This window comes from Lemur catta, chromosome 5 (genome assembly GCF_020740605.2).
Source record: "Lemur catta isolate mLemCat1 chromosome 5, mLemCat1.pri, whole genome shotgun sequence".
NCBI classification, from domain to species: domain Eukaryota; kingdom Metazoa; phylum Chordata; class Mammalia; order Primates; family Lemuridae; genus Lemur; species Lemur catta.
In genome coordinates, this window is record NC_059132.1 from 2,209,107 (window position 1) to 2,227,321 (window position 18,215).

The following is an 18,215-nucleotide window of genomic DNA, read 5'->3' on the forward strand; positions in this document are numbered from 1 at the left end:
CAGAAGATTTGCTTCACTGTCTTGCTCAAGTTTCGTACTTTTAAACCAGGGGTCCCCAACCTATGGTGAGTTGTATAATTATTTCGTTATATATTACAATGTAATAATAGAAATAAAGTACACAATAAATGTAATGCCCTTGAATCATCCTGAAACCATCCCCTACCCTCACCCCTTGGTCCGCGGGAAAATTGTCTTCCATGAAACCAGTCCCTGGTGCCAAAAAGGTTGGGGACCGCTGTTTTAAACAATCTTCATGGTATGTTTAAATGCTGCTCCAGAATGTTCAGTGTGGAACCAAACCCATGTTTCATGCTTATCAAGTATACTTGCTTGCTCAGAAATGTTTGGTGCTCCCAGACTTTATTACACATTTAGAAACTTTTCCTTTTGTAATTAGAAAGCTTTGAACCAAAGCTAAGAATGACCACTAATCAAACATGACTGAAATAATAGATGAAATAAAATTATGTGATAAAATGTCAGCTGTAGTTTTATTAGGATGTACCAGCCAAGCAGTTTTTATAAATTAATGTTCAAATTAAGAAAACATGAATAATTTAAAGATTAATAAATTTTAAAACAAATTTAGGTGAATATACACATAACTACATAGAATTTGATATATCTGTAGAATTCTCTAGTCAGCATTTTTGTACATGTAACATTAATAAAAAGGATTTTTTTTTTTTAACCATACAGTGATTCTGGGATTCCCTGAATTTTCAGCTGCTGCATTTTCTACTCTACATCTGACGGGTTCTTCTTCCTTTCAGTTTGTGCATTTCCTGTATTCTAAAAAGTAAATAGAAACAGGACCTTAATTGAGGAAATGGTGAGTCTTTGGCTAAGGAAATACAGCCAGAGATAAATACTTGTACTTTGCCCCTGGGAGTTCTTTTGTAAGGTACAGGGAGAGTATTTGCCAGAGTATTCCTCTTTAGCACCATCAAGCAGAACTAAAGGCGGCCTTTATGGGGGCTCCTCTTTTGCCTAAATCACTTGCTGACAGTGATTGAGGGTCTCTCTGTTCGTAGAGCCTAGTCAACGCATGTGTGCATTATTTCAATATACTTTTAAGACGCCTGAAAGAGTTTAATGTAAAACTGGGAAGTGCTTGGATCTGATTAGATAATTCAAAAAACAAGTGAATGCCAGAGCCAGCAATAGAACAAATAAGTGCCTATTCCCTCTCTTACGTTTTTTAAAACATATCATATTCTCTCATGTTCTAAAACAAACTACAGACTCAAAATTTAAGAAATTTTCTTAATTCTGACATTAATTTATTAAAAGCATTTAGACTAGCCTAATATGCAATTTCAGTCACTTGTCAGAACTGCATTTGAATGAGTAGTACAAATAAGCTATAACCAACACTGTCAACTTCTGGTTATTTCTAATAACTACAACTTGTTTCAAGGTCAGTCTTATAAAAAGGTCATCTTGTAAGGGGTTCCTCATATGAGCAAGAAGAGGTTTTTCCTTATTATTATTTGCTTATCCTAGAAATGACAGAATTCCTTTTTCCCTGCACTGGAATGGAATCTCGGTTCCTGGGGGCTCTCACGGGACAATGGGGTAAACACATGTGGCGCATTTCTAGACTGCCCGAACTCAGGAGACCTCATCCTAATTCACCCAATCATTCAAAAAATGTGCAAAGGGCGTGCTGTGCAACATGCTGTCACATGAGTGAGTCACTCCAAGTCAGAAGTTTAAAGCTACCTTATTGCTTTTTATAATGAACTAAAAGATGGCCGTTAATGGCTTTCTTGTTCTACAATATCTCTTTTCTGCAAAGTGGATTGCAGAGTTCTGAAGTTCTAGGCCAAGACTAAGCCACAGCCCTAAATGTCACAGTGATAATACATCTAATAGTGTCTGATAACCCTCTTATCCAAATGTTGTAGAGATTGAGGAGCCTTGTTAAAATGCCTTCTACATAGTTTCAGACCAGTTTCTCTATATTTTTAATTCGTCAAATTTCCTTAATAAGTACATGCTGATTTTATCCTGAATTAAACTATAATCAATTTTATTTTTTAAAATCAGAGATAATGAAGTTGATAAATCACTTGCAGAGATGACCTCGAAAGTGTAGAATAGGAGGCCATCTATACGATTTAATTCAGTGTGTGCTCAGCACAATCTCTTTCCCCTAAAAATACCTTTAGAGAGTATTCATTTGGAAGTTAAAGGCTTCATGATTTCCAAATAAAATTCAAAAATCGCTCTGGTAGGTAGGGAGGGGCTGGAGACATTTCAACAAGATTACCTAATAGATAGCTGACAGTAAATATTTGTGAAAATAGGACAGTAGGCAGACAGCAGAGATAGATAGGGAAACAAATTGGAGGTAAAACAAGAAGGAAGGCAGAGGCTAAAGACAAATACATATATGCTCAAGGCCGCAGACCACATGTTTATACCATTATTCATTTTCACTGCATGGCTTACCTGTCCGGGTGTTTGACAACACACATAACACAGATACTATTTTCCCTGGGTATCGTGCATTTTAATCATTCAACATGCAAATGAGAGATGGTATTTACCACCCTCAATGAAATGATTGCTAGAAACTTTCAGTAGTTGGTTATCTACAAAAATATAGATGTTTCTAGAGTTTAAAGCTTATAGAATTTTTAATTTTTATATAGCTTTCCAATAGTAATAGTTAAATTTACACACTGAGTCAAGGGTTCTAAACAACATTCTTTACCACAAGCTATAAACTAAAAAAGTTTTACCTCTTGTTTCTCTTGATTTTGATCCACATTAAATAAAGTTGGTATTTTATATGAACCTGTTTTCTTTGAGTCCCTCTTCAGCATTTTTGCCTGTTTAACTTTTACAAAATTATACAAAACAATGAAAATTTGTTATTTCTACCTTGAAATTTTACTTTCCTTTTTAATAACTTCAACTGGAAATTCTGATGTCTACTAACATCCGTTTCCCAATTTATTACAAAGGAACTGAATAAACCATGAGTTGTAATGGTAAAATACAGCAAATTATTTTTTATAACTTTACAAGTAGTCTACCAAGTTAAAAGAAGACAATTATTTTATTTTATTTTATTATTCTCAGTATAACTGTTAAGTGAATCAGATAATTTCTCTTGAGCTGTGCATTATATTCTTGCTATTATATTAACTTTCCACAAGGTGTCACTATTCTTCAAAGAAACATAAGAACATTTATTCAAGACAAAAATGAGTTTTGTTTTTAAATAAATCTTAAATTTAAGACTAAGATAAATCTTAAGTTTATAAATCTTATCTACTAAATCCTTGAATGGCCAAAGCATATATAAAATTCCTGGTACTATATGAGCAAATAATCATGGAGATAAATAAGAATGTGATTTATTCAAGGTTATATACTGAACCAAAACTATCTTCCTCAAATATTGTTCTAACATGTCAACAATATTGAGCTAACGAAAAATCTACCCTTTGAAGCTGTCTTAACCCCTCTTTAAAATTATCTCCTTTAAGTCTTACTACCCCTTATTTGATGATGGGGAAAAAATATCTCATCAGCTGAAAATGTTTTTCTTACCAATTTACTGTTTTATACCTAAGTCACACTATAAAATGTAAGTTATATTATAAAGAAGTTTTATAAATAATATCATCTGGAGATTCGTAAAGCTACACAACAAACGTATACCTTCCTTTCCTTTTAGATCCTTTGATTGCACTGTGAAAGGCAATGCCGGAAAATGGAATTCCTTCTTGTCAGATCTGGAAAAATTCAGCTTCCTTTTGTTCCCACTTGCCATTTGGTCACTTTGACCCGTTCGCTCATTAAATATACCCCTCTCCATTTGGCTCTAAACAAACAAACAAGAGTTTATTTGAAGAAATGTGTGTAACTATTTGTAGAAAGACAAACCTGGAATTGCCAGCCATTTGGATGGCATAAGATAGGTATGACAACTATTCAATACTTAAGAGGTAGAACAGAATACCATTAAACAAACCAACAGATCAAACTCCAATAAAAGTTTCAGAAAGCAAACTTTTTTTAGCATATTTAGTTTTCTTAGAACAATAGTCTTGATCATGAGAACCACACTTTTAATTTTTATTAATAATACTAATCACTACTCTGAACAAATCGCTTCAGTTCATTTTCTTTTCTTTTTTTTTTTTTTGAGACAGAGTCTCACTTTGTTGCCCAGGCTAGAGTGAGTGCTGTGGCGTCAGCCTAGCTCACAGCAACCTCAGACTCCTGGGCTTAAGCAATCCTACTGCCTCAGCCTCCCGAGTAGCTGGGACTACAGGCATGTGCCACCATGCCTGGCTAATTTTTTTTGCTATATATATATTTTTAGTTGGCCAGATAATTTCTTTCTATTTTTAGTAGAGACGGGGTCTCACTCAGGCTGGTCTCCAACTCCTGACCTCGAGCGATCCACCCGCCTCGGCCTCCCAGAGTGCTAGGATTACAGGCGTGAGCCACCGCGCCCGGCCTGTTCATTTTCTTAATAATTTATTTATCTATTTACAAAATTATATGCTTTATGGACACTGGGAAAACCAAAAGGAAAAAAATTATTTGTACACCCAGCATTTGGAAAACCTTTTGTGCTACCTATTTTTGTTCATTTGACAACGGATCATAAAAACCTTTCTTGGTTAACGAACACTCTTCCACAATGTAATGTGTAGTATCCCACTGTATGAATGTAAGCTAATGTACTTAATCAATCATCTGCTTTTGGATGGGTTTGTGTCATTTTCAATTTTATTATTATAAATAAAATTGTAAAAATTGGGGGGATGATCTACACTGATTATTTTTTCCAATGAAAGTAAGTTGTGTTTATTTGATAATTGTTTTTAATCCATAAAGTAAGATATTAAAACAGTTTTTGGAAATGAAAAACCAGAAATTCTTGTGACTTTTTAAGGTGAAAATCTTAACTTATTCTGCCCAATTCATATATTAAATACACAAATTAAGATATGGAAAATTGATTAAAATTGTGAAAGCACTAAGAAAATGATGGCCTACTTTCATCTTAGGAAGAACCAAAAGAAACTAAAAGCACACTTCTAAAGTGTTAGAGCCCCAAAGAGGGAGAAAAGGGAAAGGGAGGTAATGTTAAAAGCGGCCACATTTTGATGATGAGCTTCTTGCCTTACTTGAGTGGGACCTGTATCCTCTTGCCTGCTATTATATATAACTTGTCCGATGGATTGTGAAGTCCGTCTCTTTTTTGCTCTTTCAGTTAACCTATTATTTGAAAACAAATGAGAGGTTATTAGAACTTCCCAGAAATGCCTTTGCTTTAGCTTCAAGAACGAACAAATTATACCATGGATGTCTACTGTTCAAACATTGAATGCCAAAATGAAATTGTCAGTCCTTAAGTACCAATTGCTCTAAGGAGAGAGGTATTAATAACAGGGCAGAAAAAAAATCAATGCATGGCTAACATCAGTGGTGATACCATGTTGTAGGGTTACTCCTGCTGGTCTAGTTGCTCCCTTTTATCTGTTCTGAACTTGGATCTCCTAACTATTGGGTTTTTCAATTTATGAGCTTTCTATCCAAGACCGGCTGGCTTACAACCATGCTTACTGGCACCACGGTTTTGGGGTCACCTCAAGAATGACTGGGCTCTTGCAGTCTGTAGCCTGCTGTACCTTTGGACTGACACAGACATGGACACTTGCCCACCTCTGCAGACCACTAGGCTTCACAACCTAAACTCGAACCAGTTTGCTAAAATGTTCTTGGGCTAATGAACCTAATCTCCTTCCTCACCTAGAATCATAGTAGTCCCCTAAATTTAGAAGTGGCCCTAATGCCCTGCTAGGCAGACCCTCACCATCTATCACACTGCCCGTGATTAACCAGACCCATGGGACTATTCTCTCAATCTGTATCAGAGGCTAAATCTAAAACTGGCCCAATATGCTGTTTCTCTCCTAAAATATTTGCTCTTGAAAGGCTATTTAACTGTGAACAATTATTTTTGGCTATCCTTTCTACACTTAGAGAATTTGCTATGACATAAAAATAAAGCTTACTTTGTTATACCAAGACACATCTATACTAGAACTTAGATCACATCACCTTTTTTCTCTTCAAAAGGGAAGATACTTTTCCAAGAGTCTTTTTTTAATGAGGTTTTCCCAAAAGACATTAGTGAAAAATTAAACATCTATATGTCCAAGAAAAGTCAACTTTTTCTACAGCATTCATAAGACTCACCCAGTAAATGGCCCATTATACAATTATAATTTCAATATACCTTCCTCGAGTTCAGTTTTCATATAGACGCTATGAGCATGATTCTTTGAAATACCATCATACAGGAACATTTTATTACTTATGTCTCTTGTCTGTCACAGCTCACCTTGAATTGGGGTAAGAGAGATTTGCAGCCACCAAATTACTGCTAGTTAGATTGATGGGTGGCATTGTCGTACAACTTCCAGAATGTAGACCTTCGTTAATGCCATTAGCATTAGTGCTGGGATTAACAGGGTTTGGTGGTTCAATGACTACAGGTTTCATATCTGGAGACAGAGCATGAGCATTTTTGATTGCATCTTGCTGACAATGTCCACCTTCATACTCTATCTTTTTCAGTTTGGAGATATCTCCTTTTCCTCCTTTCACTTTAATAACTCTGACTTTGCTCTCCTTGGGCTTTTTCTCTTTTTCTATTTCCTGGAATAATACATCCCAAATTTGAGTCACGAGAACAGTTATTTTTTCATTAGCGTATAACTGTAATACAGTCATACTGACTGAAACAAAAAATGAAGTTCTTACCTTTTCCAAAACTGAGCTATTTAGCAGTGTATTGATGTAAATTGTTTTTCTTTCATCTTTCATGAGTTCATTTTCTTTAGAATTCTCTTTTGCCTTTATGAATGAATTGACTTTTGCTTCTTGTAGTAATTTAGCTCTCAGTTCTGGTATGAATCTGACAAAACAAGCAATATCAACAGATAATCTTTTTATTTATGTAGATAGAGTATTTTATCTTTAATGAACCATTTGGTCAATTAATTTACATTTCAGGTACAGCATAAATAATGCTGTATAATTATAATGCATCCCAAAAGCTGGTACAATATTTACCTAATAAAAATTGCTTTCTGGTAAAGATACATCTTTCAAAAATTTTGCTATGGGAATCTACTATGTAAGACTTTTACAGGCTCAGTGCTCATGCCTGTAATCCTAGCATTCTGGAAGGCCAAGGTGAGAGGATCACTTGAGGTCAGGAGTTCGAGACCAGCCTCAGCAAGAGCGAGACCCTGTCTCTACTAAATATAGAAAGAAATTAGCCAGACAACTAAAAATAGAGAAAAAATTAGCCGGGCATGGTGGCACATGCCTGTAGCCCCAGCTACTGGAGAGGTTGAGGCAGGAGGATTGCCTGAGCCCAGGAGTTTGAGGTTGCTGTGAGCTAGGCTGATGCTACAGCACTCTAGACTGGGCACAGAGTGAGACTCTGTCTCAAATAAATAAGTAAATAAATGCTAAGATAAGTCAACTTTGTCTATATAGAATATGATATGAAGCAGCTTTTTAATTCAGTAACAGGCACATTTCATCAATGGCACTTTAAATAAATCACCTTATTTTTTGTTTTAGACTAGAATTCCTGAAATGCTTGAAGTTCTAGTTACTCTTAAGGATTCTCTTTTCTTTGCCTTTTCTATTTAGTCTATCTTCAATGGCATTTCCTAAACTTTTTCATACCTGACCTTAACTCCATGACATTTTTAATTGATGTGCATCTTTCTGATTTCACATCCAAAAGCCATCTGAATGATTTTGCATTAATGAGAAATTTTTCCTGTTTCTTCCAAAGCCCAGATAGAAGGTGGTGTTTCTCAGAAATATGGCTGAATAATGAATCTAAATTGTCGATATATACTATATGCTGAACACATCACAGGCAGTGTAGGACACAGAAGGGCTGTGGGAAGCATGGTCCCTGTCCTCAGGGAACTTCTAACTAAGTGGGTTGAATAAGAACAGGCACTACAACAGAGGATAAGTAGAGAAAAAATCAGTTGGGAAGTAAACACTAATTATAATAAATAGATCAGAGATGCTATCAGAAGAGGAAAACCCAGACTATTCTCTGAGTCAGGAATCCAAAGGGGAGTAAAGCTAAAAAGTATCAAGTGTATATTTAATATTTGTTGGTCCATGATGGCACTGAAATTGTAGTATATAAAGAACTTAGCACACTTATGACATTGTAACTGTGTAATGAGAGTTAGCTGCAATTATTTTTTTATTACTAAACTTTTTATCCATGACACTTATAAGTCTACCATTTATCTAATTGATATCTGATACAGTAACTCAGTACATTTTTTTTTCTTTTTTCTTTTTTTTGAGACAGAGTCTCACTCTGTTGCCCTGGCTAGAGTGCCGTGGCGTCCGCCTAGCTCACAGCAACCTCAAACTCCTGGGCTTAAGCGATTCTCCTGCCTCAGCCTCCCCGGTAGCTGGGACTACAGGCATGCACCACCATGCCCGGCTAATCTTTTCCATATATATTTTTAGTTGTCCATATAATTTCTTTCTATTTTTTAGTAGAGATGGGGTCTCGCTCTTGCTCAGGCTGGTCTCGAACTGAGCTCAAACGATCCACCCGCCTCGGCCTCCCAGAGTGCTAGGATTACAGGCGTGAGCCACCGCGCCTAGCCAACTCAGTAAATTTTTAAGCTGAATATTTCTGTTATACAGTATTTATCTATGGCCAGGCGCGGTGGCTCACGCCTGTAATCCTAGCACTCTGGGAGGCCGAGGCAGGTGGATCGCTCGAGGTCAGGAGTTTGAGACCAGCCTGAGAAAGAGCGAGACCCCGTCTCTAGTAAAAATAGAAAGAAATTATCTGGCCCACTAAAATATATATAGAAAAAATTAGCCGGGCATGGTGGCGCATGCCTGTAGTCCCAGCTACCCGGGAGGCTGAGGCAGTAGGATCGCTTGAGCCCAGGAGTTTGAGGTTGCTGTGAGCTAGGCTGAAGCCACGGCACTCACTCTAGCCCAGGCAACAAAGCGGGACTCTGTCTCAAAAAAAAACCAAAAAAACAAAAAAACACACACATACTCAAAATGCTTACTTTTCAATAAATCCATCCCTGGTAAAATACTCATGATGTAAAAGATCAGTAGATGATATCCTCTCAGCAGGATCAATTTGTAAACAAGCCTAGAAAAGGAAAAAGATTTTAATGATAAGCGAGTTCTTAACAAGGCTCCACATGGTGAAAATTAAATTTATTTAACAAATGCTCAAACTCTTCTATAATAACATAAATGCAATTTTTAAAAACATACCATCTGTAGCTTATTAAATTGGCAAAGATTTTTAAAATTATAATATCCAAGCCAGGTACAGTGGCACACACCTGTAGTCCCAGCTACTAAGAGGCCGGGAATGGCGGGGCAGCTCACGCCTGTAATTCTAGCACTTTGAGAGGCTGAGGCGGGAGGATTGCTTGAGGCCATGAGTTCAAGACCAGCTTGAGCAAAAGCAAGATGCCATCTCTACAAAAAATAGAAAAAAATAGCCAGGCATGGTGGCATGCACCTGTAGTCTCAGCTACTCGGGAGGCCGAGGCAGGAGGATCATTTGAGGTCAGGAGTTCAAAACCAGCCTGGGCAATATAGCATGACCCTGTCTCTACAAAAAATAAGAAAAATCAGCCAGGCATGGTGGTGTGCACCTGTAGCCCCAGCTACTTGAGAGGCTGAGGCAGAAAGATTGCTTGAGCCCAGTAGTTCTAGGTTACAGTGAGCTGTGATCAGGCCATTGCACTCCAGCATGGGAGACAGAGTGAGACCCCCACCTAAAAAAAATTAAATTTTGAAACAATAAAAAGGAGATATATAATGTTTTTGTTTTATCCAATTCAAGATTGATTTGGGCCTTGGTGTAACTTCAAACAACATCAAAATTACAGCTACCAATGTCTTTTAGCTTAGGATCTTAGTCTGTTTGTGTTGCTATAAAGGAATACCTGAGGCTGGGTAATTTATAAAGAAAAGTGGTTTATTTGACTCATGGTTCTGCAGACTGTACAAGAAGCACGGCGCTGGCATTTGCTTCCAGTGAGGGCCACAGGCTGCTTGTAGTCATCACAGAAAGCAAAGGGGAGCCAGCGTACAGGGATCACATGGTGACAGCAAAAGCAAAAGAGAGTGGGAATGTGCCACTCTCCACTCTGGGTAGGACAGGAACTCTCACGGGAACTAACAGAGTGAGAACTCACTCATTACTGTGAGGACTGCACCAAGCCATTCATGAGGGATCTACCTCCAGGACCCACACACCCCCTGTTAGGCCCCACCTCCAACACTGGGGATCAAATTTCAACATGAGGCTTGGAGGGTCAAATATCCAAACTAGCAGGATACCACACTACAAAGAATAGACCCCTAACCTGGCTAGAATAAATGTACAAAGTAGTGATAAACATGGTAAGTCCTTAGAGTTTTTCCAATTTATCTCTAGTTATCATTAAGATTGGGATAAACTAAAAATAATGGGAATGATTATCTTAGGGGGCCTTTAGTTCTGACGGTCTATGAATTTTAATTCCTCTGTATTAAAGACATAAATTTCTACAAATAACATTACTTTACGAATCCTTTTGGAATTCCACTAAAGTAATCATTTAAAACTATATTATAATTAATGCAAATTTCTCAGATATAAGTTCTTAATCTCTTAACATACATGAACTATATCTGCCAACAATCCATTAAGCTTTGGGTATTTTTTTCTTGCATTTTTGGAATGTTGAACTTGAGGAAGGACCACCCCAGCAAAAATGGGACTCGTAGAAAAAATATTCTGCAAGTGAGGTGTCAAATTGCCTGAAAAGAAAAGAAATACGTATATAAGAAAACAGAGAAATTAGTCTACAATCAAAATAATCAAATTGCTATGTGATCTCCATTAAATTACTAAAAACCAAGACAAGGAACAATAACAATTATGTCTTTTAATTTTGTAAAGTTAAACAAGAAACTATCTGAATATGTCATTTAAAAAATTGAAGTTTCCCCAGTAATCTGTTGATAGCACATAGGCAGCAAAGAATATAAAATCACCAGGTTCATTTGCTTTTCCCAAACTATAAGACATAATATGTAACTCCATCAGAAAAAGCACAATCAAATTTTACACATTACCATATGGGTATTTAAATGGTTTAACTATTAAATGTTCATCAGCAAAGTAGGTTGAAACCTTACTCAAAACAGCTAAAATATTAAAATTATTTAGAAATCAGGCTGGGCGCGGTGGCTCAGGCCTGTAATCCTAGAACTCTGGGAGGCCGAGGTGGGTGGATTGTTTGAGCTTAGGAGTTCGAAACCAGCCTGAGCAAGAGCGAGACCCCGTCTCTACTAAAAAGAAAAAGAAATTAGCTGGACAACTAAAAATATTTATGGAAAAAATTAGCTGGGCATGGTGGCACATGCCTGTAGTCCCAGCTACTTGGGAGGCTGAGGCAGAAGGATTGCTTGAGCCCAGGAGTTTGAGGTTTCTGTGAGCTAGGCTGATGCCATGGCACTCTAGCCTGGGTGACAGAGCGAGACTCTGCCTCAAAAAAAATAAAAAAAATAAAAAATAAAAAAAAAGAAATCAAAATATTGCCAAGAAGAAACAAGGCCAGGAGGAGAAGAATGGAAAGAACTATAAATATAGTTTTGTTATAACTAGTGCTGTTACCTTGGGTAAATCTTTTCCCTTTTTGTGCCTTGCTTTTCTCATCTGTAAAATGACAGGATTAATCCCTTCATCTCTAAAGTGTGCTCTACCATTAGTCTTATAACCAGAACTTTAAAGAAGACATGAACAAAGTGTGATGCTTTTAGGCTCTGAACGGGATCTTAATATTTATGCAGATTTCGCTGTTCTTATAATTGTTCAAAGTACATTCCTCATAATCCTGTAGTTACATGTTTATGTTGGGCTTCCTGACCACACAAAGGGCTCCTCAAACTCCTCATGCAGAAATATTAAAAAACAAATCAGGCCAGGCTTAGTGGATTACGCCTGTAATCCTAGCAGTTTGGGAGGCCAAGGATCACTTGAGGCCAGGAGTTTGAGACCAGCCTGAACAACAAAGTGAGACTCTCTTCTCTACAAAAAATAGAAAAATTAGTCAGGCATGTACCTATAGTCCAAGCTACCAGCCTGAGCAAGAGTCTCTACAAAAAATAGAAAAATTAGCTGGGCATGGTGGTGCATGCCTATAGTCCCAGCTACTAGGGAGGCTGAGGCAAGAGGATCACTTGAGCCCAGGAGTTTGTGGTTGCAGTGACCTATGATGACACCCACTGCACTCTAGCTAGGGCAACAGAGCAAGACTCTGTCTCAGGGAAAAACAAAACAAACAAACAAACAAATCCAACAAATCACTGAACTACTATGTGCAAGGCTAATCATCAAAATGTTTGTGTGGTTAAAGATCATTAAATAATTAAACTTTCATCAGATACATTCTTGAATAAGTTATTTAGCTATCTGGCTATCAATTATACTTTTTAAAAAGAAGAGTTATTTTTTAGTAAATAATGAATTGTCTACCTCCAAGTGCTTTAAAAAAACATCTGACTCAACTCTATTATTAATATTTAAAAATGCTTGCTTAGAGGTGCAAATATTTGTAGAGACCAATTTTTTTTTTGAGACAGAGGGTCTGTCACCGTGGGTACAGTGCAGTGGCATCATCATAGCTTACTGCAACTTCAAACTTCTGGGCTCAAGCGATCCTCCTGCCTCAGCCTCCCAAGTAGCTGGGACTACAGGCATGTGCCACAATGCCTGGCTAAATTTTCTATAATATTTTTAGTAGAGATGGGTCTTGTTCTTGCTCAGGCTGGTCTCAAACTCCTGAGCTTAAGTAATTCTCCTGTCTTGGCTTCCCAGAGTGCTAGGATTACAAGCATGAGCCACCATGCCTGGCCTCTAGAAGCTAAAATTTAAAAGCAACTTTTAGACAAATTGAAGTACATTTCTATTGTACTACTTTTCTTAGCAATAACCGTCAACATATGGCTTAGTTATTTGCATCCTAGGAAAGAAAATATAATTTGCAAAAGCAGAGAATTTCCTGCCTTCTTTATCAGCCCCAGGCATCCATCTGCTACTATCTATCAAAACAATATGCTTCCTTGTTCTTATGCAGGAAAGCTAAATTTGAAAATCAAACAGAATTGATCTGGCAATATTTATTTTAGATATGTAACAGAATATTTCAGTAATACCTACCTACTTTTAAAACAATTTTGTGGAGTAAATCCAAATCGGAGCTGCTAGGAAGATAGGGATTTCCAGTGGCCATCTCAATGATCATACAGCCCAAAGCCCAAATATCCACAGGTCTGAAATAGATCAGAATAAATCACTTATTTAGGCATAAATATGTAAAATATTTATACTTTATTTTTTTAGACAGAGTTTCACTCTGTCGCCCCTGTGTAGAATGCAGTGGTGTCATTGTAGCTCACTGCAACCTCAAACTCCTGAGCTGAAGCAATCCTCAGCCTCAGCCTCAGCCTCCCAAGTAGCTGGGACTACAGGTGCACCCCACTATACCCAGTTAATTTTTTCTAGTTTTTGTAGAGAAGGGGGGTCTTGCTCTTGCTCAGACTGGTCTCAAACTGATCTCAAGCAATCCTCTTGCCGTGGCGTCCCAGAGTGCTAGGATTAGAGGCATAAGCCACTGCACCCAGCCATAATATATCCATTCTTTAAAACATGTTTAAATAACATCAAGGACAAAGAAACAAGAATTTTTAAGTGGTATCATTTATAAATTTTCACTGTAGCATCATATACCAACTTTAAGATATATATTAAATATCACCACACTTTATAAATAGCATGAAATAACTTATATTTAAATTGCAAGATAAGTCATGTAGCAGTCAAGATAAAATTAATTCTAAAATTGTTTTCAGATACTTTCATATGGACATCATAAATGGCTTATGAATTAGAATATTGAATACTATTATAAAATCTCATACTTAAGAAGTAAAAAAACTTTAATCTCAAATAATTTACCGCTTATATTTATTTATCTTGACCCATCAATCAAATTTTTTTCCACATAATTTATTTTTTAAAAAATAGTTTCTGGCCAGGTGTGGTGACTCGAACCTATAATCTCAGCACTTTGGGAGGCTAAGGTGGGAGAATCACTTGAGGCCAGGAGTTTGAGCCAGCCTGGGTAACATGGCAAGATCCTGTCTCTACAACAAATAAAAAAAGTAGCTGGTGTGGTGGCACATTCCTATAGTCCCAGGTACTTGGGAAGCTGAAGTAGGAGGATTGCTTGAGCCCAGGAATTCGAGGCTGCAGTGAGCTATGATCACACCACTGCACTCCAACCTGGGTGACAGAGCAAGACCCTATAAAAAGAAAAAAATAGTTTCTATCATTGAGACTTTTAAATACACAAAAAGACACCAAACCTCACATTTAGAAGAAATACAAATAAACACAGATCTGTTTTTCACTGATTCAACTGAAAGATTGTAAGAACTGATAACTGCTATATTGGTGAGGTTATGAGAAACAAATACTCTCATGTACTATTCTAGGAGTGTAAATTTGTATAACTTCTTTAGAGGAAAAATTGGCAAAAGCTACCAAAATTTAAATTGTACATACTTTTAACTGTACAAACTTTATTCCTAGGAATTTATCCTAAGATATACTCACATATGTACACAAAGATAAATTATATGAGAATTTCACTACAGTACTGTTTGTGGTGGGAAAAGATTGGAAACAACTTAAACATCCATCTATAAGGGAATGGCTAAGTAAATTTTTGTACAACCACACAGTGATATATTATTCATCTGTTTAAAATAATAAGTCTATCTTTATGTGCTGAAATAGAATGATATCTAAGTTAAATTTTCAAGTGAAAAAAGCAAGATTCATGAAAGAAATCAAAGAAGATCTAAATAAATGGAGAGATACTCTATGTTCATGGATGGGAAACCTCAATATTATCAAGATATCAGTTCTTCCAAACTTTATATAAAGATTCAATGCAATCCCAATTAAAATCCCAGTACATTAAAAAATAATAATTATGCAAAGTAATGCATATGTTAATTAGCTAGATTTAGTCATTTCACAATGTATATATACTTCAAAACTTCATGTTGTACATGATATATACATATAATCTTATCTGTCAATTTTTTGAAATCCTAGGAAATTATTTTATAGATATTGACACATTGATTTTAGAGTCTCCACTCACAGAAGGATGGCTCTACCTCGGGTGTGGTACACAGAGAATACTAGGGCCCAAACTGCCCTTGGCCCAGCTCATGAGGCAGTAGTTTCATGCCAGGAGAAGCAAGCTGATGGGACCACAGGCTATTGCCCCTCCCACCCCATAAGTACTCAGCTCCTAGAGCAGCTAGGAGCAGCTCTTCTAACCAGCTCCTACTTAGAGAGAGGATTTCCATTAACCTAACCCAGCTCCAGAACTTTGGCTCAGAGATTTTGCCTGGGAGAAGAAGTAGGCCATGAATTAGATGGCTCCTAATCTCCTTCAAAGGAATAGACATCATTTGCAACAGAGTATAGAGAAGTTTCAGCCTAAGCAATCTCTCAAGAACAATGGAGGATGTGGTAACAGGCAATTAGGTAGAAATTCATTGATTTAATGAAGAAGCACTCTACCCTGTAGGCTGGCTAGTTTGTGGGAAAGAACCAGGAAATAAGACGGTTGGCAGAAGCTTTCTTGGGGTCAGAACAAATATTAAATATTGACCACAGAAACTACTGCTTCAAAGGAGCCACAATTTGATTGGACTAGTTTGTAGAGCAATTTAAGCCACAGGGCTGTGTTGAAAACAATAGAGCAATCTGCCATCGATTAGTGGAGTTAACAGCTAGGAGGAGCGGGGAAAGAGAGAAGGATAACCTTCCTAATACTACTGTCATCCCAGAGTGACTGTGGGCCTACTCAAAGCCGTGCCTTTCTGAGGAGCAACTACAGAGGTTTAATACTATGTGGGAGAAAACTGGCTCCCCTAAAATAATTCAGCCAAGTCACTAAAATACAAATAAGCAAATAACAATAACAAGATCCAGAGTGGGTAGTCCTTTGCCCAGAGTGGCCATAATATATTATCTAAAATGTCCAGAGTCCAAAAAAAAAAAAATCACAAGTCATGTAAAGAAATTTATGAGATATGACACATACACTAGAAAAAAAATCAGGCAGCCCAAAGTGCCTGAAAGAGTAACCAAATGTTGGATTTAACAGAAAAAGATTATAAATACGTTCACAGGCCGGGCGCGGTGGCTCACGCCTGTAATCCTAACACTCTGGGAGGCCGAGGTGGGAGGATTGCGCGAGGTCAGGAGTTCGAGACCAGCCTGAGTGAGACCCCGTCTCTACTAAAAATAGAAAGAAATTATCTGGCCAACTAAAATATATATAGAAAAAATTAGCCGGGCATGGTGGCGCATGCCTGTAGTCCCAGCTACTCGGGAGGCTGAGGCAGGAGGATCGCTTAAGCCCAGGAGTTTGAGGTTGCTGTGAGCTAGGCTGACGCCATGGCACTCACTCTAGCCTGGGCAACAAAGCAACACTCTGTCTCAAAAAAACAAACAAAAAAAATAAAATAAAATAAAATAAAAAATAAATAGGTTCACAGAACTAAAGGAAAGCGTGATTAAAGAAGTAGACGTTGCTGTGAAGATTAAATGATTTAATGCATGTCAAGCATTTAGAATGGTTTCTGGCAGAAAGTACTGATATATGATATTAATACAAAAACAATAATAGTTTCTAGGAAAAGCACATGAGAATTATCCCCTCACCCCATTTCTATTAAATAAGGTATTAAATTTCACACCTTTGTCCCTTTATTTTTTTTGCCAGTTCAAATATTTTATTTTATTTATTTTTGTATTTGGAGATAGGGCCTTTATTTTTTTTTAATTAAAAAAAATTTTTTTTTATTTCAGCATGTTACGGGGGTACAAATGTTTAGGTTACATATATTGCCTTTGCCCCAACCAAGTCAGAGCTTCAAGCGTGTCCATCTCCCAGATGGTGCACACCGCACCCATTAAGTGTTCATATATACCCATCCCCTCCTCCCTCTTCCATTTGCCCGACACCTGATGAATGTTATTACTGTATGTGCACTTAAGTGTTGATCAGTTAATACCAATTTGATGGTGAGTACATGTGGTGCTTGTTTTTCCATTCTTGTGATACTTCAATTAGTAGAATGGGCTCCAGCTCTATCCAGGATAATACAAGAGGTGCTAGATCACCACTGTTTTTTGTGGTTGAGTGTTAATTCCATGGTATACATACACCACATTTTATTAATCCACTCATGGATTGATGGGCACTTGGGTTGTTTCCACATCTTTGCAATTGTGAATTGTGCTGCTACAAACATTCGAGTGCAGATGTCTTTTTTATAGAATGTCTTTTGTTCTTTTGGGTAGATGCCCAGTAATGGGACTGCTGGATGAAATGATAGTTCTACTTGCAGCTCTTTGAGGTATCTCCATGTTACTTTCCACAGAGGTTGCGCTAGTCTGCAGTCACACCATGTCCCTTTAAGTTCTTCAAGATTGATTATTTGTGTTTTAGGTTGTTGTTTCACATTAGACTGAGACCATGCTACTTTTGAGGCACCTACAACAGTACAATTTAAAAATTATTTGCCAGGCTTTGCAAAGGAGGTGCCATTCTTCCAGGAAATTTTTTTTTTTTTTTTTTTTTTTTTTGAGACAGAGTCTCTGTTGCCCGGCTAGAGTGAGTGCCGTGGCGTCAGCCTAGCTCACAGCAACCTCAAACTCCTGGGCTTAAGCAATCCTGCTGCCTCAGCCTCCCGAGTAGCTGGGACTACAGGCATACGCCACCATGCCCGGCTAATTTTTTCTATATATATTTTTAGTTGTCCAGATAATTTTTATTTCTATTTTTAGTAGAGACGGGGTCTCGCTCAGGCTGGTCTCGAACTCCTGACCTCGAGCGATCCACCCGCCTCGGCCTCCCAGAGGGCTAGGATTACAGGCGTGAGCCACCGCGCCCAGCCCCAGGAAATATTAATAGGAAACTTGGCAGTTCCTATTGCAACACTGGCAGAGTGAGGTAAATGATTTTAATATCTTTGCAGCATGTAGAGGCTAAAGA

At 37.5% G+C, this 18,215-nt stretch overlaps 1 protein-coding gene across 1 annotated transcript in view; it reads right to left on the minus strand.

Moving 5' to 3' along the window:
• Positions 1–599: 599 nt before the first annotated feature.
• Positions 600–18,215, minus strand: part of CDKL3 (cyclin dependent kinase like 3) — a 28,252-nt gene continuing 10,636 nt past the window's right edge. Inside the window, exons 4-12 of the mRNA XM_045550798.1 lie at positions 13,289–13,401; positions 10,745–10,884; positions 9,126–9,214; positions 6,805–6,958; positions 6,383–6,684; positions 5,163–5,253; positions 3,682–3,844; positions 2,754–2,851; positions 600–795 (exon numbers count right to left, since the gene is read on the minus strand). Coding sequence (XP_045406754.1) covers positions 742–795; positions 2,754–2,851; positions 3,682–3,844; positions 5,163–5,253; positions 6,383–6,684; positions 6,805–6,958; positions 9,126–9,214; positions 10,745–10,884; positions 13,289–13,401 — 1,204 coding nt within the window. The 3' untranslated portion in view covers positions 600–741. The remainder of the gene's footprint in view (positions 796–2,753; positions 2,852–3,681; positions 3,845–5,162; positions 5,254–6,382; positions 6,685–6,804; positions 6,959–9,125; positions 9,215–10,744; positions 10,885–13,288; positions 13,402–18,215) is intronic.